Source organism: Dicentrarchus labrax, unplaced genomic scaffold (assembly GCF_905237075.1).
Source record: "Dicentrarchus labrax unplaced genomic scaffold, dlabrax2021, whole genome shotgun sequence".
In the NCBI taxonomy this organism is placed as follows: Eukaryota; Metazoa; Chordata; class Actinopteri; family Moronidae; genus Dicentrarchus; species Dicentrarchus labrax.
In genome coordinates this window covers 24,275,799-24,303,548 of record NW_026136722.1, presented here as the reverse complement: position 1 = coordinate 24,303,548, position 27,750 = coordinate 24,275,799, and the positions used below count along the sequence as shown (strand labels likewise).

The 27,750-nt window shown below is 42.2% G+C and overlaps 3 protein-coding genes across 5 annotated transcripts; 2 read left to right on the top strand and 1 right to left on the bottom strand.

Annotated features, from left to right (window-relative positions):
* The first annotated feature begins 330 nt into the window (after positions 1-330).
* Positions 331-6,247, top strand: atp5mc1 (ATP synthase membrane subunit c locus 1). Its single transcript, XM_051389217.1, has 5 exons — positions 331-484; positions 1,955-2,002; positions 3,112-3,192; positions 3,654-3,832; positions 5,818-6,247. The coding sequence occupies exons 2-5, from the start codon at positions 1,964-1,966 to the stop codon at positions 5,930-5,932; spliced, it is 414 nt and encodes a 137-aa protein (XP_051245177.1). The 5' UTR covers positions 331-484; positions 1,955-1,963; the 3' UTR covers positions 5,933-6,247.
* A 1,683-nt stretch (positions 6,248-7,930) lies between these two features.
* On the top strand, positions 7,931-18,540 carry ube2z (ubiquitin-conjugating enzyme E2Z). The gene is made up of 7 exons (XM_051389159.1): positions 7,931-8,842; positions 9,483-9,555; positions 12,060-12,247; positions 12,440-12,551; positions 13,120-13,232; positions 13,387-13,477; positions 15,521-18,540. Exons 1-7 carry the CDS (start codon positions 8,376-8,378, stop codon positions 15,701-15,703), a joined length of 1,227 nt encoding a protein of 408 aa, XP_051245119.1. The 5' UTR covers positions 7,931-8,375; the 3' UTR covers positions 15,704-18,540.
* Positions 18,541-19,862: 1,322 nt separating this feature from the next.
* LOC127356976 (NACHT, LRR and PYD domains-containing protein 12) lies at positions 19,863-27,750 on the bottom strand. Of its 3 annotated transcripts, none has more exons than XM_051389084.1 (10): positions 27,593-27,750; positions 25,733-26,031; positions 25,541-25,627; positions 23,496-25,365; positions 23,168-23,341; positions 22,839-23,012; positions 22,422-22,595; positions 21,967-22,140; positions 21,808-21,854; positions 19,863-20,592 (listed from the first exon to the last, which is right to left on the bottom strand). In XM_051389084.1, the coding sequence occupies exons 2-10, from the start codon at positions 26,010-26,012 to the stop codon at positions 20,021-20,023; spliced, it is 3,552 nt and encodes a 1,183-aa protein (XP_051245044.1). In that variant the 5' UTR covers positions 26,013-26,031; positions 27,593-27,750; the 3' UTR covers positions 19,863-20,020. The 3 variants fall into 3 exon arrangements, with proteins under 3 accessions (XP_051245044.1, XP_051245045.1, XP_051245046.1); XM_051389085.1 differs by lacking the exon at positions 27,593-27,750 and adding an exon at positions 27,236-27,574; XM_051389086.1 differs by lacking the exon at positions 25,541-25,627.

Below are 27,750 nucleotides of genomic sequence, written 5' to 3'. Positions count from 1 at the left end.
GATCTTTAATAGATATTGTAACATCAATTGTGGTATTATTACATATAACATTTTAAATGTGCATATGGATTTCTGACAATCTGGTGAGAATATCTACAAAGGCGGGACTTCCCCACAGAGTAACCAATAGGGACATAGGACACTGGATGTGCTTTGAAAGGTCGTTCCTCGTAAGTACGTCATTCCCGGCAATACTGTCCAATCAAACTAATGAAAGTTCATGTGTTCCCGCCCTCATAAACCGTACGACCAGTCAAAACATTGTAGTTCAATAAAGCTACACCCGATTGGCTAGAATGACGGCTGTAACATGGCGGCGGGCCAATTATGAGTGAAGGAGGGTTTTCTCTGACCAATGGGCGTTTAGGACGTAGACGCCGAGCTTATAAGTGACAAGGTGACAACCTGCACATCCTACATTCATTGACTGACGCTGTGTGCGAGAGCAGCTAATCCCGGACCCTCCGAAAGCCGTAACAAACCGGTAATATTTCATTGCATAGCTCCCACACTTCACATGTACTCACGTTGCTCTGAGTGTTGAATGCTGATATTTAAACTTGACGTCGGGAGTGCGTCGTGAGGAAGCGCTTGTTACACTAGCTGTCACCGCTAACATTCGGTAGCTAAGAAAGCTAGGTCGGCCATTCAATGACTTGGTTACCACGAATGACTCGTGATAGTATCTGTGCTCCCCGGTTACCTGTGGGACCGGTAACGGAGCGGTAGTGACAGGAGTGCCTTTGTGTGAACGTCAGTGGTTGTCGCTGTGCCGGTGCAAGCAGCGGGTCACACACCGGGCACAGCACGGCCGGGCGGCGTTGACAGGCTCTTGGATGTAAAATGTCTGACAGTCTGGGGCCTAGTGTGCTGTGTATCAGTCCGCCGCTGCAAGGACAACCTGTCCGAGACCTACGATCTCATGTCGGACGTTGTTCTTTCCCTGCAGCAGGGTTATTGTAGCGGGGGGTGCACTGTGTCTGCTTCCCAGGCCCACTGTGACCGTCTGTGGTTCATTTTTGACCTTCAAGTCTGCAGACTGGTTAGCTTAGCAGCATAGCATAGCTTAGCTCCGGCGCTTCCCCTCTTATAGTAGGACATTCAGCTAAAACCCGGGTCTGAACAGATGACACATTAAAGCGAGCTGACCTTCCGTCAGGCCTTGCGAGGGTTCATATCGGATTGCTGTTAACGCAAAACACTGACGTGCTGAAGCCCCACCTTGGACTAGGTGAGTCTTAGACGCAGAAATGCCCTCGAGGTTTCAGCTAATGGCGTCTGAAAGTGGGAGTGTTAGAGCCATTCATTCTGCAGCATGTGTGGATATTCAGCGGTTTATCTGGAGTTGATCCTCGCTGGAGTCGATGCAATTGGATTAGCCTCTTGGCTGAACCGGCCAGGAGCAACAGACTAGATGTGCTCTTCTCTATCAACTTGTTGCTAGTAGTCTTGACCTCTGCATACTGAAGATGATCCTTTCAGTGACCGGGGCATTTTACCTGAAACTGGATTCTTTCCTGTGGAGGTGGACTTTTTATGCACTGGAAACTTGCTTGCATGTGTACTTTGACCCTGAGCTGTGAACTGAAGGTAACTTCAGTCTACAGTGCAGCTGTCAGCTACAGGTCAGTAAAGAACAAGCTGTGGCTCAGAACTGCAGCCTCTAGCTGTATTTGAATATCTGCAAGATATATAAGACATGCACCTAACCCAGACATGCCAGTGCCCTTGTGAACACATAGATTTGCACAAATCTGCTCTCTAATACAGTGTACACTGTTTTGTCAGTGTCTGTTTGAACTCTGTCCAAACCTCTAGATGTCCACCTTTTTGTTTTCATAATCTTTCCCCCGTCACGTGTTTGACAAATCTGCTGCTTGATCACCAAGAAGTGATTGTGCATGAAAACACAGACTACAGATGTAAACTGTTTGTTTATTCTCTCTCCCCCCAGCTTCAAGCCATGTACGCCTGCGCCAAGTTCGTCACTTCTCCTGCTGTGGTACGTCAGCTGAAATACTACTTGTGAATTATATTCTGTCTAATGTAGACATGTACAAGTATAACTGTTGTGGGGTGTTAAGCTTTGTTTACTACTTGATTTAATGAGCCTCAGCAAGTAACTAATGCAGCTGTAATCTTGTGAGGGTATTCAGAAAAGTATAAACCAACCTGTGGAACCCAAAATGTTAGTGACCTGACTACATTCAGTTTAATGGCTGCCTGAACTTTTGCCATCTTTATTTGTCTTCAAGGACACAGTAGTTCTGAATGACAGCCATGTTTGGCTCGTGCTTTGACAGTTAAACAGTTGGGGTCATTTCCATGTCAGCTGACCCTGCAGCATTTAGGCATCTGTGTTGTGGAGGACAGGTTCCATATTTACATCTGACACTCTGTTCAGCAGGACAGGCAGAACTTCAGAGTGCAAGTTGTTCATACATAATGTATAAAGTCAGGGTGGGTTAAATGAATACAGATGCTATAATGCTATTATATATCAGTCTTGCTCACAGCATTGCAAAATTGCCTGCTGTGTGCCAGTTATAGCCAGAGAGATGGATACATTGTAGAACCAGCATCACTATTGTTTAAAAATGTATGTACAGTATATGTAGCTGCCTTGCTATAGCAAGAATTTAAATTACTGATTAATCTGTTGATCACTTTCTTGATTAGTTGATTAGTTAATTTGTTAAAATGGTAAAGAGAGAATTTGATCAGTTTTCTCATGCCCAAGGTAACTTCCTTAAATGTCTTTTGTCCCGGACAGAGATTCAGATTACTGGTAGAGGACTAAAGAAACACAATGTTCCCTTTTTCAGATGCTGAAATCAGAATTTAAACAGTTTTTCCAAAAATCTGAATGATTCAATAAATTCAATTATCAAAATAGTTTGCGATTAATTTCATAGTTGACAAATAATGACTGACTAATCACTGCAGCTCTATATAGCTGTACCTAAAACTACCTCTGACTAAATCTAATCGATTTAGTGTGCAATCAATTCTAGATAGTTTTGGTCTTTTTGTTTGTTGCAATAGAAAATGTACTAAAGGGTGACATTGTCAAAGTGTGCTAATATGGGTTACTTTTTGTCTTGTCTGTAGCTGCGTGGGGGGTCCAGAGTACTCGCCCGGCCAGTCTCAGTCTCCCTCTTCAACAGACCTGAAGCCACAGTGGAGCAGCAGGTCAGTCCTTTGACCTTCAATGATCCTGCACCCAATTGTCTTTAAATAGCTGCTTACAACACACCTGACAAATCCTGGGACGTGCATAGGGGTGGCAGATGTTGATCACATCTGTAACTGTATATTGCAATGGTTATAAACATCTGGGTATAGTATTTTTTTTTTTTTTTTTTTAAAGGGATTGCAAAATATCTGTATGTTGTAAAATGGTTCTGCAGTATTAAATAACATCGAGCATATCCATGAACAAAGATGTGATGGTTGGTGCTTTACTAACAATTTTGGTGTGTGCCAGCACTCCTCATATCCCATTTGAACATTCACTGTAAACGTACTAAGTACTGTATAGCAGACTGACAGTGGATACGCTTGAAAAAATGAAATGCATAAATGGCATTGACCTCGGCTCCTGGCTGATGCAGTAGTGGCATGTACTTAGCTGTTTTTTTCTCCCCTCACAGGCCCTGTTGCCAGTCAGCCAGTCTGCAGTCCTGACCCGCTCCTTCCAGACCAGCGCTGTCTCCCGGGACATCGATACTGCCGCCAAGTTCATTGGTGCTGGTGCTGCCACAGTGGGTGTGGCCGGCTCAGGAGCTGGAATCGGAACAGTGTTCGGCAGCCTCATCATTGGCTATGCCAGGTAAAGGTTTTAATTCAGTTTGTATTTGTATAGTGCCAAATCATAACAGGAGACACTCTTCAAATAGACGCCCCTCCCTCCTCAGGGGGCCAGGGGGTGAGTGAGTGAGACAACCATGATCCTCCATCTATGTACAACCTCAATCCATGGGAATCTGTGATTAGCAAGCACAAATTCTGGGGAAGAAGTGAAGTTAGTAACCTGCATTAATGTGACATGAATGTGTGCAGAAAGAGAGGAGCTCAGTGCATCAAGTCTCCTGGTAGCCATGGCTTATAGCAGGGTTCAGGGCTCACCTGATGCAGCCCTAACTATAAGCTTTATCAAAGAGGAAGGTCTTAAGCCTACTCTTGAATGTGGAGAGTACGTCTGCCTCCTGAACCACAACTGGAAGCTCATTCCACAGGAGAGGAGCTTGGTAACTGAAGGCTCTGGCTCCTGTTCTACTCTCTACAGAGACTATAGGAACCATATGTAGCCCTGCATTCAGAGTAGTGTTCTGGTGGGGCAATAGGGTACTAGCAGCTCTTTAAGATATGATGGTGCCTGACCATGAAGAGCTTTGACCATTTTTTTCACTCATGGTAAATGATACTCAGCACCCATTTGGGTTATCCACAGCACCCTTTAATGTTGCTAACTGGGGACAGCAGACGGTTTTTCAAATCCCTGATATCAGTTTTAGAGCTAAGTCTTCACTAATGTGAGAATTTCTGAAGCTCATTGAAATGGAGTAGAGGCATAATAAAATAGAGGCAGCCCTGAGAGATGGCTTTTTTAAAATTGTTTATATTAAATCAGTGCAGACTTAAACACAACAAAGTACGCACCAAAGAAATTTCCACATGTATAAACCCAGGTGTACAGCAGGTCTAGTGTACCTTTCCTCTATGCATCCCAATAAACGTGAAATTGACCGCATGTGTACAGGTGTTTTCCCTCAGGAGATGGATCTGTGTGCCTCGCTTCCTGTGCGTCATGGATATGTGCCCCTTATTAGTAGAACGGTGTCATGCGTTAACATCTCCATGTCCCAGGAACAGAAAACTGCTGTTTCCCTTGCAATCCTGATGTTAGTGCAGTGGGTATTTCACCATCACATACCAAGGTGAAAAGTGGGCAGTGCTTGATGTGCTGCACATGGAGATCAGTGTCAACCAAGGGTCAACCACACACTTGTATGCTATTGGTTGAGGCTGCGACTTTAGCAGTCAAAGTTCACCAATGTTGAACTTCACACGACGCTAGAAATGAAGCTGCTGCTTTGCTCACATAGAAGTGATGTTCTGCTATTGACAAGCCAACTGCAGGGGATGGCAACCCACCACTACAGAGTGGCTAGGCTGAAGAGTGTCCAGACACTACAGAAGTGCTGTCTGAAACACAGCGCTACTCGTATCCCTCAATTCACAGCCCAGGATTACAATATCTCAAAGTCATGAACCCCCCCACCTCGCTCGCTCTGGAAAACTCCTGACTGGAAAGACCAGCAGTCTTGTTTTAGAAATTGCAGACTGGTCCACTAATTATCCCAGTTTGTCACAGCTGTGGCGTTTGATTTCCCCTGCTCTCCAGTTTTTCGGTTTGATTGACCCTGTTTATTGGCGACTCTCAGCCCAGTGTGTAAACTAACTGCCGGCTTTTTAGGCAGAGTCCCCAATTAGCAGGGTCACAGACCAAGGAGGGAGCCAGAATGAAAAGTAAATGTGTTTTTTATATATATATTTTATTTTTTTTATGAATCACATGAAACTCTTGCAGAAGGCATCTAAAACAACCAGATTACTGCTTAGTGTTTTCTCATTTGTTGTAAATGCAGAAGAATGACTTTAATTTGTTTTCAGTGTTCGCTCACTCTGACCTTCTTGGAAAACATTGAAAATGCGTGTCTTGTGGAAAAACATAAGCTGTGTCCACAAGTTTTAGTTGTATACATGAACAGTTAATTGGCTGCATATCTGACTTTGTGCACTTCTCCTCCACAGGAACCCCTCCCTGAAGCAGCAGCTCTTCTCCTACGCCATCCTGGGCTTCGCTCTGTCTGAGGCTATGGGTCTCTTCTGTCTGATGGTGGCGTTCCTCATCCTCTTCGCCATGTAAACCTGGAAACACACGCCCACAGCTCCCTTCATGCACCCGTTTCCTCCCCGGTCTCGTTTCCTTCCTTGCTCCCTTCTTCCTCCCTTCCTTCCATCCAGAAGGGGGGTTTCCAGAACGGGAACTCTGAATGAGCTGGTTGGCCATTCCAATCAATGGAAAAATATTAAAGGAAAGATATTACCATCTGAGGGTAACAAACCTCCAATCCTACATTTTTATGTTCCTTTGCTTATTTTTGTTTTTCAGAAGTTTTATGTAAGACCTCACTTCGGTTGAAATAATCTGTCCAGAATAAAAGATTGGGATAACTAAAAAGAGTCTGCAGTGTTTTAATCTTTCTTTGCTAACAAATGAACTGTTGCATATGTACTATGAAAAACCAAGAGGAGGTTGTTGGAAAAGTCCCTCAATGTTCTCCCCTTTACTAAATGACACACGTTTGCAGCCACAAGTGTTTTTGTGAAGTGGGTTTTTATGAATTCTGACAGAATTAAGATTCCCCACTAGGACCTCCTGTAAAAACTTTACAATTTAGATTATATTGTGGTGATAGACAATGGCAAATTAGTTGCTAGTTGTGGAGAGGATTAAAAAATGTCCTGCTTTGCTACATTTACGGTTCACCTCAATTGTATAATTTTCACATGGGTACTTAAAAGTTACGTTTACTATTTTCAAATGTGCTATTATATCTATTATATTAATCTTACATAAGATTTACATTTTTACTATTTTTTGTTTGGGCTTGTATGTCTATTATTGAGTGACTGCTGAAGATGGATGGGGAAACATGGGGTGAGAGGGGCCGACATGCAGCAAAGTGCTACGGGTTGGAATTGAACCGGAGCCGCTGCACTACGGACTCAGCTTTAGGGAACGCAGGGGAGCCACTGAGCATAGATTTCATTCACTGATGTGTGTATAACTGATTGTGTTCATAGGTTTCACTCTTAATCTGCAGTTCAGACAGTTATGGAATAACTAAATATTACCAGAGAGGGACCCCAGAGACCACATCAAATATGGGTCCACGGTCTGATGTGTATCAATTTAGGGGCCCTTCACACCAAGAAGGTTGAGAACCACTAGTTTAAAGGACCCCACTTGTGTTTTGGATGTTTCAACATTACACTGGGTTAAGCTTTTCCTTCCACAGTCTTTAGTTTCCTTTCCTTTGATATCATGTTATGAAAAAACATTTGAGTTGTAAAACTTGACTGTCACTTCATTAGGGATGCAACTATTTCCAATCAATTACTTTGCCCATTACTTCCTTGGTTTACAGTTTGGTTCATAAAATCTCCAAGCACAATTTCCAGTGTCAGGTGTCCTTAATGCAAAACCTAAACATATGTTTTATGGTGATATAAAATGGGAGAGGGAGCAAATCCTCACATTTGTCTAATCTATTTGGTTCATTTCTAGAATGTATCACATGAACTGCTTGTCTGTAAATAGGTTGACTTTCATAGTGTAGTTAAATGAGTAGAAACAAATGGCTGCAACAACACATTGAACATCATAAAAATAAATATCCTACAGGAAACATACAGTAGTAGTGTCAATAGTATGTGACTGTAGGACGATATTACAAGTACAGTATTGGTGGTTATACCAGATTCTGTCACTGTAATGTTCAGTCATAATTTATGACTTATATTTTGCATATCTTAGCAGTGATTGATCTGGACGTCACATCAGAAGAGATCAGTTTTGGTAGACTATTGTAGTATCACTGGGTTTGACCCCCAAAGGCCTCCATAAAAAGTACAAAAAAAAGGGCAAAGGTTGTTAGCAAACTTACCACAGTGCATGGATAAACCATGATACTTCAAAGCAAAATAATGTAAACGGATTACCATTCATTGCCGATTTTCCCATAAATACTTTGATTTAATAATAACACGTTCATGTTCCGCGTACCACCACACGTAATATTGCAACAGAGCAATCTTACTTTGAAAGTTCCCACCGGATGTCCCGTGTTCTGTCTCTTCAGTCGGTCTGACTGCTGAGAAATCAGATCCTGAAGTTGCGTTGTGTGAATGGACTGGAGGGGATGTGGTCGGTTTAAAACCAAATATTGTGACACGATATTTCTTTAAACCTTTCCCAACCGGACGGTGGGCTGCTTCACTAGCTGTAGCGAGGTGGACGAGGTGACTCTGCTGACGACTTTACACTTTTTTGGAGGCCTGGGGGGAAAAAAACACACAAGCTAGCGATAAGTAACGTTAGCCACCATGTCGTGGGAAGAAATGCCTTGTTTTCTGGCCTCGCCTCTGCGCTCGGCTCTACCCCGTTTTTCTGCTCTCTGATCCCACTGGACAAAACAAACAGAGGTAACTTTCGCACTCAGCTGTCAATGCAGCTAACAGCTAGCCTTATAAATTAGTCAGCACCAACGGTTTTACTCTAGCTTAACGTTACTAGCTTTCGAGCCATGGCGGACAGCTTTGGAGAGCAGTCCAGCGGCGGTGCCCTTGGCTTAGGCGTTACCGGACAGGGCAGCGGGGCTCCGCTGCTGCCGACTTTGGGCATCTCTCTCCCGGGAGGACACTCGGCAGCCAGCGGTGCTCACTCCAGCGCTAACCCGGCCTCCCCTCCTCCAGCCGCGGCCGCGCAGAGTGGCCTAACCGCGGTGGTGGCCCCTATGTCCGCTGTCACTGCTACCCCAGCCGGTTTTGGGAACACATTCAGCCCTGGCTCCGTGCCACCCGTCGTGGCCGTGTCTCCGACCCTACATGCCTCCTCGGCTCTACCCGGTGTCGGGCTAGGGGTCGGCGGGGTGGCCGGGGTGGCAGGAGCGGGCCTCCTGTCCCAAATCCACGCCACTTCCTGGGACCCGACCCTCAGTACGGACTGGGACAATGAGAAGGCTTCCCAGCAGTGCATCCTGAGGATAAAGAGGTAATATAAACATTTGGGAAGTGGGAAAACAGTTTTGACAGTTTAATTCAAGGCCCTGAAATCTCAATGTGTAAAAAATCGAAAGTGAAAGCTTTCCATAAAGTTTCAGCCATCTTTAGAAACCTTTAAGAGACTATGCAAATGACGGTAGATTTCAGGAAACTTACACTGTAATGTATTATTAATACACAGACCACATGTTTAACTTGAGATATAAGGACATTTAAACAACAATGATTACTATGATGACTGTCTTTTTACAACTGTCACGTTGCTCAGTTGGCCCAAATTACAAAAATACACATTTCACTTCCTCGTTGTGGGATCTAGCCAAGTAGATTGTTTTGGATTTTCCTGCTTCTGTAGTATTGAGATATGAATCTATGATTTTCTTTGCTGCTATCTTGCACAATGAAGGTGGAATTTTATCTGTGGTCCTTAGAGCATTGAAAACTCAACAAAAGCAGTGTTACCGGTACACAAGAGTTCAGTGTATAATAGTCCCTGTGATAATTGTTTACACCAAAGTTGTGCTCAGGCCAGGGACAGATCTCTGTGTACAATCTCTCCATCTCTACCATGACTTTTTCCTTTCGGGAACCTCATTTGTGTCCCTCCCTGTCTTTCTCTGTCTCTGCAGGGATATCATGTCCATCTACAAGGAACCTCCACCAGGGATGTTTGTCGTCCCTGATCCTCAAGACATGACTAAGGTAAGTCTGAGGTCCCCTGTGACGGTGACACCACGGTAATTTCCACTGTCTCATATCTGGATTTCAATCTGGATGAGATCAGGTGATAGAACGACAGCTCATTTCACTATCGCTGCAGACACAGACACTGTAGTGGCTGTTCCTACAGAGGGCTTACTGACATGTTACACTTGGGAAGGGTAAAGATCACATGAGAGACGGATGAATTTACATCTTTTCAGCATCTGGATGCATTTACTCTTAGCTTTTTTGATATCCAGTAGTTATCCTATCCAGCCAAGGCTCATGACTTAACAAAGTGGGGTCTGTGACCAGCTTGATCAATGCTTCTCATTGATTGTGGGCAGGACCAAAGGCTCCAAACAATATCTGTAAAGCCACAGCCATATGCTGTTTATACTGATGTGCTTGTGCTTTTCCTAATGCTACTCTGATAGTGTGGTGGGGGTGGCTGTATACAAATATTCGCTTAATTAAAGGATCTTTTTGCGGTGTCCAGCACCCCATGTACCAAGGCGGAGTTCTTGCTGCAGCAGCCATCGGTTCGACTCCAAACTGTGGCCCTTTGCTGTGTGTCATCACCGCTTCTCTCCCTACTTTCTTGTCACTCTTTAGCTATCACTATCGATTAAAGGCCATAAAAGGCCCCCAAAATGACATTTTAATATATTATAACTTGGGTTTGGTCTGAACCATATGCTCAATAAAAATCTTAATTTAGTTTTTTCAAATGTGGGAACAATTCATGACCGAATGTTTTACTTTTCAAGAAAAACACAAGAAAACTAAAATATTATTAAAGCCACATGTTTTTACTACTGTAATAAATACAAGACCTGTACCACCTGCATGACTGTTTAAGTTATTTGCTGTCAGATGCTTCAGCAAAGTAAAGTGCAGTGTAATAATCACTTTCAGAACAGAGAGAGCAGGAACGTCCACACACTAATCCATCTGCTCTTGCTGTTTGTGTTTTGATAAGACACCAGCCTGATATTATGTGTGACCTGGCCAGATGTTATGGACAAACTTCAATATGCAGGTTCTTCTTCATTCAGAAAATAGAATGTGCACACTGGGCCTTTTGACTCGTAACCAGAGATAATGCCTCGTCAACACACAGAGCACAGATCAGTGTGCCGAGTCTTTTTCAGTCTGTCCCTCTCATAGGTGCGACTGCTAAAGTCACTGTGAGTTAGCCGAGCCAGCTAGCCACACTATAATCACAAGCTTTCAGATGATCAGACAAATTGAAAACAAACTCCAAGGTTAGGTAAATGTACTGTATTTGGACCGTAAACCAAAGACGTGGAAGGAGGCAACCCACGCTATCCTTACTAGCTCGGCCCCTGGCTTTTTTTTTTGTTGAAGAGTTTGGTCTCTGAGATTGACAGTGTTTTGTGAACAACATACCAACACACACTCCTAATGGACTGCCCCATTAGGGTGTGTGTGTGTGTGGTTGAGTGACAGAGAGCAAACGGCAGAGGAAAAGGGCAGCAGTTTGTCAGTGTGTTAAGTCTGCAGCTTCTCCAACTAAACTATATCTCCTGTGTGTTTGTGGTTTCCCAACCGCTGGAAGAGTGAAGGGCATTGCTGTGTTGAAGACAATGTTTGGCAGTTCAATGCGGGTGTGCATAGAGGGGAGGGTCTATTCACACATGGTCAGTTGTCTTTGTGTGTTTGAGAGAGCGACATAAGGAGCTGGGCAAGGAAGGGGCTGGCCAATCAATGCGCTGCCCGCAGCTCTACAGTCAAATAAGATATAACCGATTTTAAATAGTAAGAAAAATAGAAAATCAATATGTGGCAGTCAGTGTTGATGTTTTGGTGGTAATAAATCAATGTATGGGAAACACTGTGATCTCTCTTTGTCAGTGTTTATCACTATCACTGTATCTCTGTATCTCTGCGTCACTGTCTCTCTGCTTGACAATTCAACATACAGTCTCTTTAGAATATGAACACTTTTAATAACAATAACAGTAACATTAATCTTTGGTCATTTTTACAGAAGAAAAGATGAACTGGAAATGGTCCAACTAAACTGAGCCATCTCCATGACAACCTAACAAACTTGATCTAAATCTGATGAAGACCATTAGTTGTGGGTGACAGCTCTGGAAAAATCTAACAAGCGCACATTGAGTGAAGATTATTTTGTCCAGTAAATTGCTTTATTTATTACAGGTGTTTAAATTATTCATAGATTGTTTGTGAGAAGCAGCGAGTTTGTTGGGCGGTATCAGGGTCTTCTCCAGCATGTGTCACACTTTGACTGCCTTGATGGGGGTTTCCACTTCAACTAGAGTTGAAACCACACTGGGAACTACGATTAACAAAAAGGGAAGGAGTGAAGTGTTGAGGTCATGGAATCCCTTGAACTTTTTCTCTCTTTTCTACATGTCGTCCTCACATGTGGATGTTGTCGTATGTATTCCAGGATCTACGTACCCCTCTGATGAGCTCACTCAACCTTTTCCTTTTTCTTTCATTTCCTGCAGATACATGCCCTGATCACAGGGCCGTTCGACACACCATATGAGGGCGGCTTCTTCCTCTTCTTGTTCCGCTGCCCCCCAGACTACCCCATCCACCCACCACGGGTCAAGCTCATCACCACCGGACACAACACTGTCCGCTTCAACCCTAACTTTTACCGCAATGGCAAGGTCTGCCTCAGCATCCTGGGGTAAGTCAGGGTTCATTTATTTCATAGTTTCCATAAAGGATGGTTGGTCATGATGAGAAACAATTAGTGTGTGTTAATACACTGTAAACTACTACCGGTGTATTGTGCTATAACCTGTGTGTGTGTGTGTGTGTGTGTGTGTGTGTGTGTGTGTGTGTGTGTGTGTGTGTGTGTGTGTGTGTGTGTGTGTAGGACATGGACAGGCCCAGCATGGAGTCCAGCCCAGAGTATCTCATCTGTCCTCATCTCCATCCAGTCTCTGATGACGGAGAACCCCTATCACAATGAACCTGGCTTTGAACAGGTACCCTGTGTTTTTCTTTATGTTCAACAGTAGGAGTTGATAAGATTTTATTGATACCAATGCCATAATAAAGTCAAAATTTTTTATCGATTCCTGATCATTTTGCTGTGTGGAAAAAAAAAAAGGCCTACCCAGGTTTTCAGGGTCAACGGAACAGTTTTATTGTCTAGACACACAGTGTAGAAACAGGGTGTGAAAAAGGCATGTGACTCGGGTGTACAAATGCTCCACTGTTTAACCGCTGTTTAATTTGGAACCAGTTTTCGATTCCCATCTCTAGAAATAGGAGTATATTTGTACGGAATTAATTGTCATTTAGGTTTGCCTAGTCAAAGAAAACATCTGCTAAGCATGCCTGCACTTCAATTCAATTTAATTGAGAGATGATTCCAGCTGAATGTCAGTAGTGAAGTTCTTTAACTACTGTATGTATGAAATGATGCCACCAATGTATCAGTTACACACAAATCGATGAATAGATTTCAGTTCATCTTCTGCTTGCTTTTAAAAGCGCTTTTATTAAAGTTTGTATATAAGGCAATGGTCTGTCTGTGTGTATGTCTCTCAGGAGCGCCACCCAGGGGACAGTAAGAACTACAATGAGTGTATCCGCCATGAAACCATGAGGGTGGCTGTGTGTGACATGCTGGAGGGTAAAGTCCCCTGTCCTGAGGCTCTGTGGTGAGACCAACATACTCTTTACTTTCCTTCTTCTTCATTTCCATCTGTCTTAAACATTTTTGCCTCTCTGCACTCTTTTCCTGTCCTTTCCATTCACTCTCCTCTCTTCTTTCTGCTTGTCAGCTGATTGGTGTGTGTGCATGTGTGTTTTCAGGAGTGTAATGGAAAAGTCCTTCCTAGAATACTATGATTTCTACGAGGGAGTCTGCAAAGAGAGACTGCATCTGCAGGGACAGAACATGCAGGTGACTGTATTTATTATTTATTCAAATGCATTTTCTCATCCAAGTAAATTTTCCATTTTTACGTCAATGTCATGATGGAACAGAATCACATATGTCTAAAAAATATTAGTTATTAGAGCCAAATGTTCTGGTTTTCCATTTGCATTTGTCCTACTGACAGCACTCGCTATGTGACCTATTCACCCAGGGGCTAACCTGAATAGCATGGTTGCTAACAGACAACAGTCTCATTGCCAGAACTTTCCGGGTGGAACTTTGTGTTCCAAACGGAAGAATTTTGCATACTGAACCAAACAGCCTGTAGTCTAACTTCATATAACAGATAATGTGCTTTGAACAGATGTGAACAGCATCTGAATTTTTGCAGTATCATTTGTGCCCCCACTGCTAACTTACTATTTACAGTGCTATCAGAATCTCTGATGTCCACGGAGAGTAAACATCCATACATAAAGTTTAGAAGCAAAAAATTAGTAAGGAAAAAAAGTCACTCCTTAATATATTGGCCCTAATAATCAGATTCTGAGGATTTCTTCAGTATCAACAGTAATCCAGGTGATTGATGTCTGTACAGTCTGAAGAGGAACTGCTAGAAGCCAGAGCAACAGGACTTTGTATGAGGCAGATTTGCCATAATGTAATATATTGTAATGAGATATTGAAGCTTTTCAGATGTCAGTCAACTGGCTCGTTTGTTTTCATAGACACCTCAAATTATCTTTCTTCTTATCTGGACCTCCTTCCATTTCAACCTGATTTATTTAGATAATGCAGTATGATAAGTTAGGAGGTTCCTTTATTGATCCCCTGTGGGAGAAATTAGAGTTTGACACAGCAGCACAGGGGAAATGTAGTGCAAAAAGTACAGAACTGTAAAAATACAATAGATAAATATTATAAAGATATAATAGAAAATATAAAGACAATATACACTATATGCAGCAGTATGCAGTAAGAAATATGGTGTGCAAAAATATTTGAAACAGTGTATAACTGGTTGTACATGTGCAGTTATTACAGGGTAATGGCCCAGACCTTTTTCTTTCAACCCCTTTCTCCTTTTCTTTCTTTTTTTTTTTCTTTATATGTCCTCCCATTACAAACACAACATTCAATTTTAAAGAAAGGGCATTTATTATGGCCCAATGCAATTCTGACTTGTATTTTTCCCTGGTAATACATATTGCCGCTACTAATTTCCACTCACACCAACAGTTGCATAGTGTTTTGTTTTGTTTGTTTGTTTTAGTTTTTTTAGCTGTGGTTAAGATAATGTAAAGCTGAGAGGGACTGAAATGAAGAATATTTCTTTATAGCTGTATGCCAGCTCTTCATCTACAGTGGGTCTTGGGTGTGAGAGAGAGAGAGAGAGAGAGGATTTTCTGATACTCAGTATTCGGTGCAGTTACATCTTCCTATGTATGCCCTTTGCTGCGCGCCATCCCCTCCTTCCTGTCTACTTTCACCTGTCAATTAAAAAAAGGCAAAAATTATATTTTTTAAAATATCGCAGTACAATTGACATAAATCAATGCTAACTTTTACTTAAGCTTAAATTAGCATGCTAGCATATATTAGAGGTAGAATGCTCCACTCGCAAGTTAGCAGAGATGTGTCATTTTAGTATTTGATTGATTACATGGTTGGACCTCCCAGACATACCACGTACCCAGAACATCACTGGTTCAGTTCCATCTGGGGCCTTTGTTGCACTTATACCCCCCTCTCTCCCAATGTTTTCTGTCTGCTTCAACTGTCAACAGTCCAATAAATTAAAAAGTGATTTAATAAAAAGATGAAGATAAACTGGTAGGTATATGGTCGAAATGTATGTTGGAAATGTTATTTTCTATATTTTGTGAGCAACTATCCAAAGCAGTGTGAAGTGTAAAACAATTCAGCACAGAAAATGAATGTGTATCTTTTTTCCTATACAGAAACAGATGGTAGCCATATGTTACATCCCTGTAGCAAAGGCCAGGACATTTCTGAGTGACATGCTGTCCTTAACTCACTTGTTCATTTTTTGATCCCTCAACCCAGGACCCATTTGGCGAGAAGCGCGGCCGCTTCGACTACCAGGGCCTACTGGCTCGCCTCAGCGCCACCCACAGGAGAATACGCGAGAAAAGCCTGGCGGAGGAAGACCACAATGACGACGATTCGGACTCAGACACCAGCTCCTCTGGGACGGACCCCGACAGCCAGGGCAGCTCCCAGCCCTGACTCCCTGGACGGTGCTGGACTCAAAGCCAGGCCAAGCACTAAAGACAAAGGGACCTTTTTTTGTTTTGTTTGCAGTGGAGGAACAAAATCACAGAAGAGAATGCAAACCCCTACGTTTAAGGCTTTAGTGAGTCCAGGGTTCAGAATTGGAATCAAGCTTGTGTTGTACGGACGTTGCAGAGAGAGAAGAAATGGTAGTGCTCTCTTTACAATGAAAAATAAACACCATCCATTAGTCAAATGCTGGCAAATTTGGCCTGGAAAGGTGTATTTGTGCTACTTTTGTAGCAAAGCAGCTGTCATATTGATGCTGTCAGTTTGATTCTAAAACTCAAGTTGGCTGCCCGAATGCCTGATAGATTTTGAGATTAACCAGCCATCGTCACTTGTGGATATAGAAGGTTAGTTTCATGGCTCAAACCTTTAAAAATGCGCTGTAGGAATGGACAAAAAAACCCTCAAGCCCAAACAGAAATCCACTCAGGCTTAGAAGTAGAGGCAGGTTTGGGCCAAACGAAGGGACCTTCGTTACTGGGGAAAGTCAGGGTGAATGGCCTGAGTTGGCTGGAGTAGTGGAAGGTGATCATCAAAGTGTCCCTGTTGTCTTTAAATTCAAGAGGGGAGGAAGGAAGGACAGACCTTTAACAATGGAAAGTAGTTTGAGAAGGTTCGGCGAGGCTTTGCAAGTCACGTGCCTTTTCTCCTCTGGCCAGGGTGAGACCAAGCCACAGCTCTTTCAGACTGGACCTCATCCGCCTCTTCAACCAGGCCACATGAAACCATCAGCAGCTCGCGATTCTGAATATGATGATTCCTGTGTATTATACAAAAAAGTCCTGCTTAGCTTTCAGTTCTAATAGTGCTGTTGAAATCTGTTTACCAGGCAAGAAGCCGTTAATGTCAGTTTCATTGACGTCCACCTTTATACCCTTCGTTATGCTGTTTTCTCATTGTTGTGCTCAAACTAATGCTAATTTGCAGTGTGTAGGGTGTATTGTTTATTTGGAAACCCTGCCATTCTTTGGGTGGATGGCTCTTGTGATGAACCCGTCAAGACACAAACCAAACAATCCTGTGCTTTAGCTAGACCGACTCGGGGGAGACGACGACTGATGGAGGTGAAAGCGAAAGGAACTTTGCATGTGTTCACACTGCCAGCAACTCAGTTGCTCTGTTCTGTCTGATACCAGGGAGGCCAGACCGAAGGCAGCAAACTCCTTTAACTGGCTTTTTAATACTAATGGCATTTGTTAAAAAAGAATAGATAAACTCTTTACTCAACCAATATTCATTTGTCACTTTTCACCACTGGATATCAAGCTTGACACAGATTTGGGTTTGATCTTAGGGAAACATATCTAGGGGAAGTAAGGCAATGAAGAGATCTGATTATCAAACATTTCTCAGCTAACAGTTTATCACCCATCAGCCGCACAGGAAATGAACAGACTTGTTGACGGCTTTGCTCGCAGTGTGAACGCAGTGAGGATTTCTCTAGGTAAAGAAGAGAAGGGAGCAGAGTTTGTCTGGCTTTGTGTGCAAAGAAAACACTCCAAAAGCACAGACTGCTGAAGCCTCATCTAAGCTTCAGGTTAACTTTGCAATATATTTTTGCACTAAACATTAGGAAGAGATCTCTTTTACAGCCAGTTTGCAGAGGAGGAGTGATTATACTGAGGACCAGTAACTCTTCCAGTGTACCTACAGTATATGAGTGTTGTGTATTGAGATAGAGATGAATAAATCTGAACCTGTCCCATAAGGAGTTTTATATTTAGCAGAATACACTTATTCACTTTCTTGCTGAGAAGATTGATTCCAACACTATGCCTGAACGTTAAATAGAAAGCTCTTAGCTTAGCTCAGCTTAAGGACTGGAAACGGGGAAACAACTAGCCTGTTTCTATCTGAAGGTAACAAAATCCACCTTCTGAAACTCACTAATTAACATTTTATGTTATATATTATATAATTTGTTATATTTGTTTAATCTGTACAAAGTCAAGAATATGAGTCTCTATTTTATCGGGGGTTATGCCTCCAGTACGTAACCCCCCATAAAACCATACAATGTTTTTACACTTTACACAGCATTAGAGGTGCTACTGGGTGGATTGTGTTCCCTTTGGACAGAGCTAGGCTATCTCCTGTTTCCCGTCTTTGTGCTCAGCTAAGCTAACTAGCTCATGGCCGTAGCTTCACATTTAACAGACGTGCGAGTGGTATCAATCTTCACATCGTACTATCTACCAGAAAGCGAAGAAGTGTATTTCCCAAAATGTTGAACTGCTCCTTTAAGTCCATATACAGGCTCTTAAACTTGATACCAACCTTCTTATAGTCTTTTCTAGAAGCTTTCCACCATGGTGAGACAAGCGGTCTGTCAGGCTTGTTGTATTTCCTTTCTGCCTTCCATTGTCCTCCAGTGTCTGCCTTTAGCTCTCTGCAGCCGCGTTGATTCCTCTGCTGTCGGTGTTTTGTCCATCCCTGGTCCATTGGCAGGGGGTTAGGTCGCTAAAGATTCAAATGGGATCACAAATATAGGGCATTCCTTTTTATTTGTTTTATTATGTTATAGAATGGTTATATGAGAAGCAGCTCCTAGCAGAATATATGTGATTGCCAAAATGTTGATTGCAACACACTTCCTCAAGTGGAAGTGAAGAGATCATATCCCTGTTTGGTTGTGTTGTGTTGTGCTTAAAGCAGGGTTCTTCTGTGGCTCTATAAAGCCTGGATTACTGACAGAAGTAAGATTATTTCCAGGTCTTGAAAAATGTTGGTATTGTACAGAAGTTCTGGAAATGCAGAATAAAATGTTGTTCAGTCCTGATAAATGTGACTACTGTTTTTTTTTTTTTGCTTGCAGATGGTGGTGTTTGTTTTCAGAAATAATGTTTGGCTATCATATATTAATTTACTCATACTGACCCTATAAACAAATTAGCCAAAGTAAGGTTGTGGTCACTCTGGTACTGGTAGCGGTATCTAGTCTGACATATCCACTTGCTTCTTTTGTTAAATGAAAATTTAGTTTTTGTAGAAAAACATAGGTATTTCTCAAAGTAAGGTATCAAACAGGTATTGGTGTTGTATCAAACTATTTCACGAATACCCAGACCCAATAAAAAGTTAGAATAATCTCTAGCAATGTGAATATGTGACCGTTAGTGATTGAAATTGAAGTGCTGAAGTCTTAAAGGAGCACTCACTCCTAAAAACACTGCTCAATATGGCTAGTAGTAGATTGCTTATTATGTACAGATGAATACTTTTTACAACAAGAATTATAGCTAATAAATAAATAAATAACTTGTAGTTCTTATTTGCACTGAAACACAGGACTGTGGCAAACAGTGAATTGTGTTACTTCTCTTATTTCTAGATGCACAACCAAAATAAAATATTTGAACTTGAGTCTCAGTGACTTCTTCTTTTGTTTCAACCAAACTCAGCAATGTAAGTCAGTTTTCTCTCCAACCTCAGTCATTGTCAATGTAAGGTTTATTTTTAGGCCATTACAGTAGGACCTTTGTTTTAACTGATTAAATCATGTTAAGGCTGATCTCATTCTATATTTAAAAGATGAATTGATCGTACTACCTGTAACAAGTATTTTGTGTGTGTGTGTGTGTGTGTGTGTGTGTGTGTGTGTGTGTGTGTGTGTGTGTGTGTGTGTGTCAGAGCCTCATAGCTTCTTCCTCTGAGCTCCATTGACACATAAATGAGTCACACTGTTGCACTAGGTGACATGTTCCTTCTTTACTATGAACACACACTGTAGTTTATCTCAACTCAATCCCACACACACCGTCCTGCTGCCCCTAATACTCACTCAGAGCACCAAATGTGGATTCATCCGCCGTCTTAAACAATTGTGCTATTTCTTCCTGTTTGAGTTAACATCACTTTATACTATTTTACTTTATAAACTATATAGTTATGAGTCAGTTTTAAACCGTTACTTCTCAAGTACGAACCAAAAAACACACACTTTATTGTTTAAATTGGCAATGTGTATATGTCTAAATGCATATGGAAGGAATCTATAAAATTCTGTGTAACAACATTTGAAAACTGAAATTGCTTCGGTTGAGAATGTGAGATTTAAGAAAGAAATCCCATATGAAATGGCTCATAAGAAAGATATTTTAACCTGTTGATCATATACAGACACGTAATAACTTTTTATTATCAAAGTTATGTTACAACTCTGTTCATTTCAGTGCATTAAGACATTGATACGAAAATATACAGGCTAATAGCCACACCTTAAGATGTGACTACTGTGTGTGTGTAATCTTGTACAGTCTTGTTTCAGCAGAGGTGTTTCTCACCAGGAGCCGACTCCCCCTCCTCCATCTGACACAGAGACACTGTGGAGTCGAACCTAATCATATACTCGAACCCAAACGCAGGGTAGAGGGGTTCAGTGAACGTGCAGTAGAAGGTGTGGAGGTGCATCAGTGTGTCAGGGCAGACTTTGTAGAAGGACAGAGTGCCAGCAGGCCAGTCTAGATACACCGCTACTCTGTCAGAAACAGAGTTGGTGGTACATATGGCTGTCATTTTGTTGTTGCTAAAGGCACAGTAACGGTCACCAGAGCAGCACACGCTCCAAGACGTGTCGCTGACGCCGAGGTGCTCCCCTCCTCTCCTTCTGATTCCTCTGTAAGTCACTCCCACAGACACCCAGCCTTTCCTCTCCACCTCCCAGTAACAGCGGCCAGTCAGACCATTTGTACACAGCACCTGCTTCCAGTCGTGGAATCTCTCTGGGTGCTGGGGATATGTCTGTCTCTCTCTCACCAGTGACACCTTTGTGTTGTCCGCAGATAAAGAGAGGTATCTGTTTGCTGTGTTTGGGTCCAAGGTGAGTTCACAGGCATCTGATGTAGAACAAGAGACAGAGGTTAGCAAACAGTATGATTACAGTATGATATGACATGTATGATTTTTCCAAAAAAAAGTGTTATATTATTTATTAGAGCCTGTACATGTTCATACACATATACATAATACATGTCAGAGGGTTTGCTGTAAGGATTTTCCACTCTGCACGGCTTGTTAGTAAGGACAACAGCATCAGCCTGGTTTACTGATCCAACAGTGTGGGTCAGGAAGACACATGTTCAGAAGTTACACTTCTACACCGTCAATTTTGAATTTGGACAGATCAGTTCAGATCAGGTGTGAACGTATCGTGATATTGGCTTTATGGGTGTAGCCGTGTTGGTTTTCTGGAGCCAACAGCGGTAATGCAGTAACTAGAGATTGAGACCATAAACTCATTAGGAAACTGTTTACTGAGCTAATAAAGCAAGTGAAAAGTAGGATAATAAAGACTCCATACTATTGGACTTCTGTTTTGCAACCCATGGAACCACAGGTTTAAGACACTTGCGCGTTGGTTTAACTTCACATACTTGGAAGCACTATCCACTAACTATGTACTGTCAGTTGATTATTTCACATGAGTTTGGCTCTTTTGGGTTTTCGAAGCTGGTTTAAAGGAGCAGTGTGTAGGGTTTTGTGGCATCTAGTGGTGAGAATGCAGATTGAAACCAACTGAAACCCTTGACTCAACCAATCACAAAGGAGAAACTATGATACCACAAAAAAACACAAAAGGCTCTATCTACGGCCATTGGTAGAAACATTGGCGGTTCAACATGGAGGACTCCATAGAACAGGACTCACTACAGCTAATTCTAAGGTAACAAAAATGCAACGATTCTTATTTTCAGGTAATGAAAACATACCTATGAATAATATAATCTGGGTTTAGTTAGCATGATAACATTATTCAGCTCAGTTCCTCACTCTGGTTTCATCAGAAATTCAAATTTGTTGTGGAACATGAAAAATACAAATAATTGTAAAATGTAATAAAATGCAAATTTAGTAATGTTCAGTTGTTGTTGATACTTTTATTCCCTGTTACAGATCAAATATTTCATTTATTCTTCATTTGAATAAAAAGGGACAGCCCTAACAGAGCCTTGCTTCCCAATGGTAACATAGGGAAGCTTTCACACAAAACTTCTGTCCATTATTGGTTCATTTAGTATGAAAAGATTTCTTATGGCTGTGTACAGACTTACACTTCCTTAGACCAGACTTCAGCCAGTGCATGCCGATTTGGTCCACACTGGAGAAATAAACATAGTCAATCATGTTTTCATAGTAAGCAATTTCATTCATAACCTTGTTAAATATGAGACAATATTTCTCAGATCATCTCTGTGACTGAGAAGACTTACCTGAGAATGTCCAGTCTCCACTGTGGATCCTCTCTCACAGCCGAGAGCATCTTCACCCCCGAGTCTCCCGGATGATTGTAGCTCAGGTCCAGCTCTTTCAAATGGGAGGGGTTAAACCTCAGAGCTGAGGCCAAAGAAGCACAGCCTTCCTCTGTGATCATGCAGCCTGACAACCTACACACAAGAGAGAGGGACAGTGTCTTACTCCGAAGCTTTAAGTATGTGTCGTGACGATTTAGGAGAAAAAAATGTTCTATCTTCTATCAGACTGTATCCGGTTACTTTGGCAGTTCTTGAATAAATTGGCTGAATAATCCTCAAAATTAACTTTAGGTCTCAACACCGGAGACAACAAGCACACATATAAAAACACATTGATAAAAAGCAGATACAAAAGCCTGATATAAAACTACATATAAACTATGGTTTAAATAGTCAAAGTGAGGATTCCTGACCTAAGAGTTTCCAGTCTGCAGTGTGGACTCTCCAATCCAGCTGAGAACAGCTTCACCCCTGAGTCCTGCAGGTCGTTGTTACTCAGGTCCAGCTCTTTCAGACCGGAGGACTGTGAGCTGAGAACCGAGGCCAGAGTTTCACAGCTCCTCTCTGATAGGTTACACAAATTCAACCTAAAGAATTTTAAATAAAAAAGCAAAAATAATAAAGTTGTTTAAATGATAATAAAGAGATACAGTTTCATTCAGTTTCAGTCATACAGAATATGAGCCAGATATGGTTCACCCAGCATACTGGTTTGTGGGAGAGTTTCAACCAACTCCCTCATATCCGTTCCTCCTCTACCCTGATGCCTTATAACATAGTCTAACAATTCCAAACTCACAGTTAAACTTTGCAATTTCATGAACGTTAACCTGAGTGATTCCAGTTTACAGCACAAACTCATCAGTCCAGCAGAGAGCAGCGTCACTCCTAAGTCCTGCAGGTCGTTGTTACTCAGGTCCAGCTCTCTCAGACTGGAGGACTGGGAGCTGAACACTGAGGCCAGAGGTTCACAGCTTCTCCAGGACAGCTTACAGCCACTCAGCCTGAATAGGATTCAGAAATGGATTTTGCTCACAATACGCTTTGCTTCAAACCCCTACACCAATATGGACAGACACACAAATACATACATATTGTATATTTTGCTATATAGTAAAACTGTGTTTTGTTATTGCTATTAAAATTGAGGTAGGCTGACCTAAGAGTTTCCAGTCTACAGTGTGGACTCTCAAGTCCAGCATACAGCAGCTTCACTCCTGAATCCTGTGGGTTGTTGTTGCTCAGGTCCAGCTCTCTCAACCTGGAGGACTGGGAGCTGAGAACTGAGACCAGAGCTTCACAGCTTCTCTCTGACAGGTTACAACCACTCAGGCTGAAGAAAAATGAATTACAAATATACATTTTATAAATATAATATAAATATATTGTTAGCCAAAACCCATATTGGTAATGGGAGCTGTGACAGAAATGTATTTCATAAAGTTATAATAATAATATTAATAATAATGTCTATACTATACACCTACAAGAATACATTAGAGTTCTTGACCACTGGCAGCAGCCTGAGGAGACCTTCCTCGGAGGCAGAGTACTTCCTGAGGTCAAACATGTCCAGGTCTTTTTCTGATGACAGCAAGATGAAGACCAGAGCTGACCACTGAGCAGGAGAGAGTCTGTCTGTGGAGAGACTTCCTGAACTCAGGTACTGCTGGATCTCCTCCACCAGAGAATGATCATTCAGTTCATTCAGACAGTGGAACAGGTTGATACACCTTTCTGGAGATGGGTTCTCCCGGATCTTTTCCTTGATGTACTGCACTGTTACCTGATTGGCCACTGAAGTACTTACTGTCTGTTTCAGCAGACCTTGTAGACTATTCTGACTGGTCTCCAGGGAGAGACCCAGGAGGAAGCGGAGGAACAAGTCCAGGTGTCCATCTGGACTCTGTAAGGCCTTATCAATAGCCATTTTTTGGACCTCTGCCATAGACGTTTTGATGAAGAGCATCTGCACACTTTGAAACTTGAGTTGTTGTTGCGCCATTACATTTTTGTTTTTGTTAATGAGTGACTGCACCACATAAACAGCAGCAAAAAACTCCTGAATGCTTAGATGGACAAAGCTGAACATTTTGCACTCATCCATGTCCTTCTTCCAGCGGCGCTCCTTTTTAAAGATCTGCGTGAACACTCCTGAGTACACCGAGGCTTCGTTGAAATCAATGCCACTCTCTTTGAGATCTTTTTCATAGAAGATCAGGTTCCTCTTTTCCAGTTGGTGAAAAGCAAGTTTCGAAAGCGAGTGAATGTACTGAATGCTCTTCACCATGCCATATTTCTCTTTTGTCTGTCTGATCTGAAACATCAAGAATTCTGTGTACAACTCAGTCAGGGTCGTGGGCAGCTCTCCTGCATCACAGGTTTTCAACATGTCCTCCAGAACTGTAGCAGTGATCCAGCAGAAGACTGGGATGTGGCACATGATGTGGAGGCTTTGTGATGTCTTGATGTGGGAGATGATTCTGTCGGCAATCTCTGAATCTCTGAATCTCTTCCTGAAGTACTCTTCCTTCTGTGGATCAGTGAACCCTCTCACCTCTGTCACAATGTCAACAAAGTCAAAAGGGATTTGATGGGCCGCCGCCGGTCGTGTGGTTATCCAGAGGCGAGCAGAGGGAAGCAGTTCACCCTTGATGAGACTTGTCACCAGGACTTCTACTCCAACTGCCTGTGTCACATCAGTGGTGGGATTGTTATCAGTAGTGAAGTCGAGGTGAAGGCGGCTTTCGTCCAGCCCATCAAGCACAAACAGAAGTTTAAATTTACTTTTGTTAAAGTTGGTATTTCCTGAAGCCTGCAGTTTTGTGAAGATGTAATTCAGTGCTTCCTCTGTGATATCTCGACTTTCCCTGATACATTTGTGAATGAGCTCTGCAAAACTAAACCTTCTCCCCTTCAGTAAATTCAGCTGGCGGAAGGTGAAGGGGAATGTGAGATGCACATCTTGATTGGCTCGTCCTTCAGCCCAATCCAGGATGAACTTCTGTACAAGGAAGGTTTTGCCGATTCCTGCAATCCCATTGGTCAGGACCGTTCTTACAGGCATGTTTTTTCCAGAGGGGTGTTTGAAGATATCACTGGGATTGACTGGTTGCTCTGTTCCCCCTGGTTCTCTAAATGCCATCTCAACCTGCCTGACCTCATGCTGCCTGTTAATGGTTACAATGCTCCCATACGTGATGAAGACCTCTGTGTAGACGTCATCTAGGTGTTTTTTATCTGTCCTTTCTGTCCATCCCTCTTGTGCACACATAAACCTGTTCTGGAGGTGTGACTGGAGTGTGTGCTGGTGTAATGCAATCAGTTCTGGAAGGCCAGGTTCTGGCTCCAGCAAATCTGTGCAGAACAAATTAAGTATCAATAACCACAAACTACAGGGGTCAAATGTTGCCACGGAACAGCTACAATTATTTAATTATGTTTCAGGATGGATTGATGATTAAATAGATGATTAAATAGATAGAAAATATGGCTAAATATAGCCATAGAGAGAAAATGAGAGGACCTTTACCTTCAGTCTGACTGCTGCTGGAGCAAGAAAGGAAAGTGGAAGATGCTTCCCTGCTCTTTGACATTTCCCCAACATCATGCACAATTACTGAGAGAAAAGAAAAGAAAAGAAAAGAAAGAACAAGACCCAAGACCTTAATTTTATTCAAGCCAGGACTTTATTTTGTGTCACATTGCAGATTTGATGACTTACGTTTGGGTCCTGAGCTGATGTTGGACAAACTCTGCACCAGATCATTCCTGTTGATCTTTGTCAACACTCTCTTGGTCACCTCCACAGACTGTTCATTGTAGGTCTGCACTATCAGGTCCAGTGTGTCCAGCCTGTCAGCCTTCTCCAGGTGGCTCTTTGGGATGGCAGGGAAGTCTTCCAGGATTTCCGCTTGCTGCAGAAACCACTTGAAGATCTTCAGCTCTTCATCTCCCAGATCATCAAGTGTTCCCAAAAGCAGCTCCGTAACAGAAGTCATCATTGGTTCCCGATGTTTTTACCTCCAGCGACAAAATGATCAAAAGAATATCATCTCACAGCACCGGACTTACAGTGTTTTCAATATGTTTCTCATTTCATTAGCATTATAACATGCAGTATTAGTACTATGCACTAGGCTGTGTATTGGCAAGAATTATTCAGCATCACGATACAGGGTAACGATTCAATATACTGCAATACTATAGGCAAGGCGATATATTACAATTTTTTCAAATACAACCACCTTATACATCAAATCTGAGTTAAAAATGTACTATGGGGCACCCTGGTAGCTCACCTGGTAGAGCCTGCCCTAGCAGCCCACCATGCCTGAACAAAAACAACCAATCATTGGTGAGTCTCATTACCAGCATCAATATTTGACAACAGGGGAATGAGACCCAACCATCAGCTATCCTATATATTATAGGAAAGGGAAGACGACAGCTTTTACAAAGCTCAAAAAGTGTAATGAAAGAAAAGCGAGTGCAAATTATTACTTATTGTATCCAGAACATTTGTTTACCCTTTAAATTGAATAAATTGTCTGATACAATTTATCCCATATTGAAATGTATTTTGGAGTAGACAAGGCATTTTGATGGCACATGTCATACATTTCTTACTGTAGCCCACTGATCATACCTGCTACGTGTTTAATATGTTGCTGGATTCAGCACAATCAGACCTTTCTAACAAACACTGGTTGGTGTGTCTGGGACTATCCCAGACAAAGCTACCCTAAAGTAATTGAATTGTATATTTCTGCCCACTGTGAACGTCCTTGTGTGCATCAAGGTATTCATATTCTGTTTTTTCAGACCTGTAGAGGCCCCCTGCCCACGTCCCCACCAGATCTGGAATCAATCAGAGCTTGCATTGTGAAATTACAGTGTGTTATCTCCCATTCGGACTGGCTTTATTTGACACTTTATTCAAGGGGTGTGTCACAATGTCTGTCAATTTAACCACTTTTGCAATCAAATATATTTATAAAAGAATCAGATTCATATAAAGGTACGGAAGCCGAGAACGGCCATGGATTTTTCTTTTTTCAAGCACTGTTATCTCGTGATAACGACTTATTATCTCGTTATCTCGACATAACAAAGATTGTTTTCTCGTGATAACTATTTCATTAATAATGTGTTCGTCTTGATTTCAACCTACAAGAGCTGCCACGGACGGCTTCCAGTCAAATAAACAAACTAAAGTGTAACTTACCGGTAGACTACAGCTACCAGAGACCTTCACTATGTATATAGGAGACCTTAGAGAACACAATAAACATTGTTGTGCTTTGCTCTACCTCCGGCAGCGCTATCTGGGTGCCTTCCCACGAGCCTACTATATTTGTACAGTTGTTGAAATCAAACGAACTGTGAATGTTGCAGGAGGACTGCTTCTGCTTTCGCCCCACATCTTCCAAACACTTACACCCATAACGTGTTGCAACTTGTTGGCCCCATTCTCGCAGCACTGAGAATATCATGCACGATGGTCACATGACTCAAATGAATCTCATCTTCTCAATAACTGCAGACTAAATGGAGATTTGCTCATTAAACACAGAGAACTCACATCCACATGAAGAGGTTTTCATTCTTCATCCGCAGGAGGAGCACGGCTGATGTTGTGTCAGTCTTCTGTGTCTGTATTCATTTGATCTCATACTGCTGTCACTTCCACTTTATGTCCAGAACCGGCAGTGTGATACAAGCTTGGAGCCGTTGTTGTCC

Coding starts and splice junctions, on each gene's coding strand:
- atp5mc1 (XM_051389217.1), top strand. CDS start 1,964: ATGTACGCCTGCGCCAAGTTCGTCACTTCTCCTGCTGTG. Junction 2,003..3,111: donor TCGTCACTTCTCCTGCTGTG/GTACGTCAGCTG, acceptor TCTTGTCTGTAG/CTGCGTGGGGGGTCCAGAGT. Junction 3,193..3,653: donor AAGCCACAGTGGAGCAGCAG/GTCAGTCCTTTG, acceptor CTCCCCTCACAG/GCCCTGTTGCCAGTCAGCCA.
- ube2z (XM_051389159.1), top strand. CDS start 8,376: ATGGCGGACAGCTTTGGAGAGCAGTCCAGCGGCGGTGCCCTTGGCTTA. Junction 13,233..13,386: donor CCCTGTCCTGAGGCTCTGTG/GTGAGACCAACA, acceptor GTGTGTTTTCAG/GAGTGTAATGGAAAAGTCCT. Junction 13,478..15,520: donor TGCAGGGACAGAACATGCAG/GTGACTGTATTT, acceptor CCCTCAACCCAG/GACCCATTTGGCGAGAAGCG.
- LOC127356976 (XM_051389084.1), bottom strand. CDS start 26,012: ATGATGACTTCTGTTACGGAGCTGCTTTTGGGAACACTTGATGATCTG. Junction 23,013..23,167: donor TGTAGACTGGAAACTCTTAG/GTCAGCCTACCT, acceptor AATCCTATTCAG/GCTGAGTGGCTGTAAGCTGT. Junction 22,141..22,421: donor TGCAGACTGGAAACTCTTAG/GTCAGGAATCCT, acceptor TCTTGTGTGTAG/GTTGTCAGGCTGCATGATCA.